This window comes from Nicotiana sylvestris, chromosome 12 (genome assembly GCF_000393655.2).
Source record: "Nicotiana sylvestris chromosome 12, ASM39365v2, whole genome shotgun sequence".
Lineage (NCBI taxonomy): Eukaryota > Viridiplantae > Streptophyta > Magnoliopsida > Solanales > Solanaceae > Nicotiana > Nicotiana sylvestris.
This window is the reverse complement of record NC_091068.1, coordinates 76,239,130-76,247,224: the sequence shown is the minus strand read 5'-3', so window position 1 is coordinate 76,247,224 and position 8,095 is coordinate 76,239,130. Positions and strand designations below refer to the sequence as shown.

The following is an 8,095-nucleotide window of genomic DNA, read 5'->3' as shown; positions in this document are numbered from 1 at the left end:
AATTTGGATACTCCCAACAACGGACAGTAAAACATACGGATTAGCAGGTCATTGGGCCCGTGCTGACATCTTTAATAGACGCGACAAATAAAATAGAAATACAATATAAAGAACGAAAGAAAAATCATTTAATTTGAACTATTTTAGTTTGTTTTGTTGCAAGTCCAACATCAATACTTTACACGTATTCGAACGTGGCACGAAATTCTTGATTTTGGACACCAACTACATACTAATACTAACATTAAAAAAAAAATAGGGAAACCACGTCACGCGTCCAAAAATTCTACCTACTAGCATATCCATTTTTTTGTCGCTTTGCCTCGTTTAAAAAATTGTTTGACTAATTAATATCTGTATTTCTAGTTCAAAAACATATTTTTGAGCGTTTTATCACTAGAAATTGACAATTTTAATTATAATTCAGAGGTTAATTATCTATTATTATTTGGAATTATATCGCTGGAAAGTCCATAAAGTTGGAAGTATCTATTGTTATGGTTTAAATACTCGGCGGTGAATGATTTCGTAAATTTACTGAAGAGTGTATATAGTATTTTTAGTTTTTATTAGTGTGTATATAGTAATTTATTTCGAAAGAAATTTTGTTTTAACTTCTAGTAACATCGTGATCATTTTACAAAACTTAATGAAAAATTTAGAGAACGATATAACGATTAAGCAGAAAATGCAATTAGTGTGATATAAACTGTATATCATAAAAATCAAGATAAAATAAGTAAATTACTGTTAAAACGTCCATAGTTATCTAGAAAACTCCGTGCACGAGAAATACCCTCATCAAATAGTCAGTTAGAATATCATAAAGAGAAATAGTGTGAAACCGGTACAAGTTCTTTGTCTCTTTGCCATTCATAAATATTTTTAATTAATGGAGTAAGTAATGTGTCAAAATGGCGTTACTTTCAATAGTAATTGATCTGACTAAGTTAATTACTTTGAGTAGTATAAATTGTAGAAGGACGTCTATGAACATATCAAAGAGGAAGAAATTAAATCCATTGATTAGGAAGAGAGTTTAACGATGGCTACAATCAATTACCCTGAAAACCCTTCTCCTGTTGCTGATGCAGAGGCTATTAGGAAGGCTTGTCAAGGTTAATTATTATATATCTCATCAAACTTGTCACTCTTTCCTTTCATATTCTTCTTTTTTTTTTTTTCGGGTTGGTAATATCCTATTCTTGTTTCATCATCAATTATGATGCCTCTACTTTATCTTTCATTAATAAGTCGTTTACATAACTTAAATCCGACTTATTATTCTTTTCCTTTTCACCGTTATCAAGTTTGAATGAAGTGTTTTCTTTTTCTTTTTGCGGATCGTCACTATCCAATGGTTTGTTAGTTTAATTTCTACTGCAATTCTGTACCTCATGTTATGATATCTCTATCCAGGATATATGGTGTTTTCTGTAACTACAAAAGAAAATAATAAACAAGAACTAGAATTTGTGACGAACATATTATGTCGCTAACCGTAAGAATTCATTGCTAATTTCATTGAATGATGGATTAACGATAAATTATCAAAAACATTCTATTAGTTATAGGCTATTTCGCGACATATTAGCAATAAATATACTTCATAGCTTTATTTTTTTTTTATATATATATATATTATAATATTTTTACTAGGAACTAACCAACCTTCACCATGTATAATTCAGCACCTTAATCTTGCAGTCTAACCCAATCTTTTTTTTTTCCTTCAATAGCCTGATCATGCATTAACCATCCTCAGGTTATCCAGTTTTCCTTCTTTTCTTTTTCTTGTTTTTTTCTATTTTCGTTTCCCACAAAATTAAACTGTTTGCTTCCATTCAATGGTCACTTTTATTTCTTGATTTTATATGCGTTGAACAATATCCTTCCCCCAGTCGATTAATATTTAATGGGCCACTCTCTTTGGCAACTGTACAATTTTTTTTTTTTTTTTTCTGTTTGTAACTCATTTTTTTTATTATTTAAGACTGATTTTGATAATTTTATTTTCCTTTATTGTCACATTTTTTCTTATTACACTTTTGTCAAGTGGAATTTAGGTTGGGGAACAGATGAGAAAGCCATAATTTCGATATTTGGGCATAGAAACGCAACTCAGAAGAAGCTGATTAGACGAGCTTACGAGGAGTTGTACAATGAAGATCTTGTGAAGCGCCTTGAATCTGAGTTGTCTGGACACTTCGAGGTATCCTCTTCTTAATTATTTCATTTAAAATTCTGAATATTTATCTATAACTTGATTAATTTGACAATTGCGACATTTGGCTTAATTCACGGCTAGAAAACTGCCTAAAATCGTCCAGAAATACATTGAAAAAACCGACCAATTTTTTATCGACTTCAATCCGTTGAAATTAGGCTGGTCGATAATAAATAGTGACCGAAGTCGGTCGGAATTTCCAACCGATTTCAGTCGGTCAATTAACTTTCACAAGCGACCCAAAAAGAATAAGTTTTATCAAAAAAAAAATTGATCGAAATCGGTCGGTATTTTCCGACCGAATTCGATTGTTATTTTTAATTATGCAATAAGAAAATGCACTGTCCGGTTGGACAGATAAATAATATGTGTGCGCACGATATAAGGCCCAACATTTGGTGGAAAATGTACGAATTGAAAATACTCCTTTTATCCTGAAAAAAACAAAGGGATGACCTTCGGAATTATAGGATAGATGCATCAAATTTTTGTAGTAAACTTGGATTGATTTCTTAACTTTTTGAGAAATTCTATATAAATAATGATTTTTAAATTTTAACGTACATAAAAACTGATAAAAACTACACGGTAAAAGTTGTGTAACAATTAAAAATACTAATATTAGAAATTAGTACTCCTAATCTTTTTTCTTGGTAATACTTTTTGCCTCTGGTAAATATAACAATAGCTAGAAGAAGAAATACTGAAGTATTAATTCTCTGGAAACGACTTTCTTCTAATTAAATTAAGTGCCCACCTGATACAAATAAACCTAGTCCCCATCTTTGTTTTATTCTTTTAAACAAGATAATACATGCAAAAAGATTCTTTCTTTTTGCAGTCATTCAGACTAAATGATGTTATTGTTTCCTAGACATTGAATTTTTCTAACAATTTTTTGGCTCATTTTTTCTTCTATGCAGGCAATGAGAAGTCTTGGTTATTTTTCTAGGCCTTGAATTTTCAATAACAACTTTAATTTCTTCACACGTTTCATTTTAGCTAACACAATAATATTTCTAAACTTTTGTCTACATCTAATGGAAATACGTCGTCATTTACTGTTCTTTAAGTCCTTTTTCCTCTTTCAATTATTTTGGACGGAATCCTTCTGTTGTATAATTGATCACTCCCAACTCATTAATATTAGCGTCTTTTTTTTATTTAAGTTATTTACAGACATTATGAGAAAAGTTTGCACCATCCATAAAATTTTACCAAAGATTACTTAGTACTTATTATAAAGTTACAGTGTTTTCAAATAGACCCTTGGCATCCTTCCCTCCAAGAACTTTCCACCTTGCTCTTGGGGAGACTCGAACTCACAACCTCTTGGTTGGAAGTGGAGGTTGCTTACCATTGTCAACTCTTTTTGTATTTCATGATCTGTTTATCTATCTAATGTTATATAATGAATGCAGAAAGCAGTATACAGATGGATTCTAGATCCAGAAGACAGAGATGCAGTAATGTTGCACGCTGCAATAAAAGAGACACCAATTCCAGATTATCGTGTGATTATTGAGTACTCATGTATCTATTCCCCTGAAGAGTTCTTGGCTGTGAAACGTGCCTATCAAGCTCGCTACAAGCGCTCTGTGGAGGAAGATTTGGCTGAGCATTCTGCTGGTGATCTTCGAAAGGCATGTTTACCTATATATACTTTTATTTTGTTGGTTACTTATAGGTAGACATGTCAAATAGGCTGGGTTGACCTACGAACCGGCTCACATAATCCATTAAAATTGACCCTTTAACCGGCTCATGATCCACAAAATCCTAACCGGACCAATTCATTAATTTAAGGGTCTTGGGCCGGGCTATAATATTTTGACCTACCAAACCGGACCGGACTCGAACCGGTAGCTGACCCATGGGTCAACCGGCCCGGACCAGCTCACATATATATATTCAGACAAGTGGTAAAAAATTGAATTCAAACATTGAAGAAAGAATATAGTACCACACACTATGAGGCGTCTTGTCGAAATAGGCGAATTCCATATTTTTTAGACTATTAGTTATAGAAATATCCGAATTCCATATCTTTCTCAAATTTTAATGTTAATAAAGTATGATTTTTCTTTCATTTTTATTCTAATTGGCTTTAAGGACATGTAGTAATTTCAAGTTCATATATATATAACATTCGGGTTAAAGGATTACAGGTTACTGGTCTGGGTGGGGTCAACATATTTTAATTAACGGGTCAAATCCGGACCGGCCCCCATAAGAAAGTAAATCGGATCGGCCGGTTAAGGATCCACGGGCCAAGAGTCAACAGGTTCGGATTCGGGTCGGGTCGACCCATTTAACAGGTCTACTTATAGGGGTCACAGGTGTAAAATTTAACCCGTAAAAATCTACTTTGACCCTATTTGCTCAAGTTTGAGCTGGGTATATATATTTATTAGTGGGTAATAATTGGGGTAGTCCAAATTAATCCATCTAAAAGTTTGGAACAATTTGGCTTGCATAATAACCCAAATTGAACCCATACAAAAATTTATGAAGAATAGAATATACATACCTTTTTGAGGTTTGATTTGTTTGATATAGTTATGATAAATTTTAAGAAAAGATTTTATTTTAATTAAACAAATTACAAAAAACAGACAAACCAATGAAAAAATTATTTTGAGTTGAAGGGATTGAGTTATGGCTCATTGTGTAGCCCAAATTGACCTGTTCATCTTCACCCAAACAAACATTATGAGAGTTATTACTCAAACTGTTTATTGATTCGATGTGTTTTAACCCATCAGAATATCTTCCGACATCCCATTTGACACTCCTAATTTTATCTAATTTTAATTCTCGGAAGGCATTACTTGTTAAACTAGGTACTAAAGAAGGTAGTACCTAGTTATTTATTTTTTATTTTTTTGTGTATTGCGTAGTCATGATATTTTGGGTGTTTTCTGATTATATATATATATATATATATATATTTTTTTTTTTTTTTGGAAGCAGCTGTTGGTTGCCCTAGTGGGCATATACAGGTATGCTGGTAAAGAGATAAATGCAAGAGTAGCAAACACCGAGGCTGACAACCTTCACAGTGCAATATGTAACAAGGAATTCAATCATGAAGAAATTGTTAGAATTATTTCAACAAGGAGCATCCCTCAACTCATAGCAACTCTCAACCGCTACAAGGATGATTATGGCTCTTCAATTACCAAGGTAACAAGAATGCATAAAAATTGGAGTAGTGACTGTTTCTAATAATTCTTTATTTACAATTTTCTTGAGGTTTACAATAGTTAAGTAACAAAAACACATTATACATCATGAACTGTTTTACATATTAAGTACGAGTATTAACTTCTTTAATATAAGTAAGATTTGCAAGATTATAGTATTCTCGAATATTGTGAAATCTCTTTAATATGTATATAACGTCACTCTGTGCGACTATAAAAGCTTCTTATTTAGGATAGAATTGAAAATTTAAGTTAAATTATAATTTTCAAATTTAAAGTGACCATTTCTTTTTACATAATTTGGTCTTTTAGCCGAGTATATTTATGGTTAATTTCTTAATTCTTTTTCCTCCTTTCCTTTTTCAGCACTTGAGGGATGACGCAAATGCTGCTAAAGAATACCTAGTAGCACTACGTACAACAATCCGATGCATTAATGACCCCCAGAAATACTATGAAAAGGTAAGTAATTACCTAAGCAGTCATTTTTATAGAAGGCGTCTATGAATAATTAATACTCCATCCATTCCAATTTATGTGAACTGTTTGAATATATTCGGAATTTAAGAAAAATAAAGACTTTTGAAATTTGTGGTCATAAACAAATCAAAAAGGGGTCCAGAGTATTTGTTTGATTAAAAAAGATTCTCATTAAGGGTAGAATTTAAAGTTTAAGCTAAATTGTTTTCAAATTTAGATAGGGGTCATTCTTTTTTGAACGGACCAAAAAGAAAATAGGTTAACATAAATTGGAACGGAGAAAGTACTTTATAAGACACTCACCATTAAATTTCGATGTCGTTTGAAATATTATCTTTAAAATTTTGTAACAAAGATTGTTTATTTCTCTAAAAATCAAATTAGCCGTTTGAACATCCTTCAGAAAAAGTTGGGAAAACTTTTTGGGAAAAAATAGATTATGTAAAAAGGAAAACTTAGTTTTTCTTTATTGAAAATGTATTAGTATTTTGTGGGTGGATGAAGAACATTTTTTTGCAAGCACACTCTCAAACCATTTGTCAAGAAAATACTAGTTTTTTTTTTCTTTTAAACAAAAGATTTCTCTGAAAAAAAGATTCAAAAATTACCATGCCAGACGCTAACGTTAACAAAGTTGCAAATGCCTAACATTCCTATAAATAAAAAAAACATTGGATGTGACGTCCTAAGAACAAAAACAGGGTTTCATACTTTTCGATCACCTTACAATAACAATCTAATAGTGTTGAGTCCTGAAACCGCTATGATCCCTAACTATCCCGCACCTGCCCTGACCCAAGATTTTGTGCAAGCGGGTTCAATTTTAGAAATACATAACTTTAGTCGTAAAATAGTAGTTGTCAAGTAGGTTCAAATAAAATATTTATACAAAATTTGCGCAGCTTCAAGCGGGTTCAGTTGTACCCGCTTGTTTCCACATGCGTCCGCCACGGAGTGCCCACAGAGGCATATTAGATTATGATTACATATATGAAAAACAGTTTAATGTAAACATATAATTAAAATTGGTCACTTTAGTACATATTCTGGATTCAATTTCGTCTGAACTCTGTCAAATTGACCTCCAGGTAATCCGCTATGCTATTAACGAGTCTGGGACTGATGAAGAGTCACTGACAAGAGTGATAGTTACAAGGGCAGAGAAGGACTTAAAGGATATCAAGGAGATTTACTACAAGAGGAACAGTGTCACTCTTGATCATGCTGTCTCCAAGCACACTTCTGGAGATTACAAGGCTTTCCTTCTCACTCTATTGGGAAATGATAACTAATTCATATTCAGAAATTGTCTTTCTGTTTTCTGAGTTTTAAGGTTTGGCCGGTTTGAACAAAAAGACTTCGTTAACGTTGTTGCTATTTTGTTTCTCTTAATGTTCTTTTTGTGTTACCAAGTACTATTTTTGGTTGCTACTATCAATATTCTTTTCCGTCAAGATTCAAGGCCTACTTGTTACGCATTCATCAATGACTTACTGAATTTAATACGAAAGGCTAATTTGTGAAATAGAGAATATATATTAACATGAATCGTATAGAGCAAAAATTGGGCATAATTTCTATTAACACCACTTGGAGACAACTTTTGGTTTATCCCACCAAGAAATTTCATCAATATACTTCTTAAGTGTAAAAAACTATTAGCAAATATATAGATACCCAAAAGAACATGAGCTGCTTCTTCTTCGTCCCTCCTTCATCACCATTTTCTTTTTGTGTGTTGTTGAAAAAATGAAGACATATTGCTTAATTGTGATTGATTTCAATTGGTTTGTGATAAAATACAAAGGTCCACCAAACTCTATAGAGAATCAGGTTCTCTATCAGGTTCGTCAGAACACACGTACACTGCAGTAAGTAAATGACGAGGAATTTTACGTGAAAAATTCTCCGCTCAACGGGATTAAAAACCATAACCTACCCTTGTAGGATTTCAACTTCACTACTGAGCAATTTTTAGATTACAACCTATGTAACCTAGGAATTAACCTCTTAATCTCTCACTAACTTATAACATACCTATTACAAGCCACTTTATAATATCTCTATTACAAATACTTCACAGCTTGAGTAACTCTAGCCAAGACACAAACACGGGGGTTTATGATTGACAATAGTTTCCTACACACTGCTTCTAAGTAAGCTAAGTAGGAGTTACAAGTAA

General features: G+C 32.3%; 1 protein-coding gene across 1 annotated transcript; it reads left to right on the top strand.

The window, feature by feature from the left end:
- The first annotated feature begins 965 nt into the window (after positions 1–965).
- Positions 966–7,367, top strand: LOC104231200 (annexin-like protein RJ4). Its single transcript, XM_009784151.2, has 6 exons — positions 966–1,118; positions 2,067–2,212; positions 3,649–3,870; positions 5,201–5,413; positions 5,800–5,895; positions 7,002–7,367. Exons 1-6 carry the CDS (start codon positions 1,046–1,048, stop codon positions 7,203–7,205), a joined length of 954 nt encoding a protein of 317 aa, XP_009782453.1. The 5' UTR covers positions 966–1,045; the 3' UTR covers positions 7,206–7,367.
- The last annotated feature ends 728 nt before the right edge of the window (positions 7,368–8,095 follow it).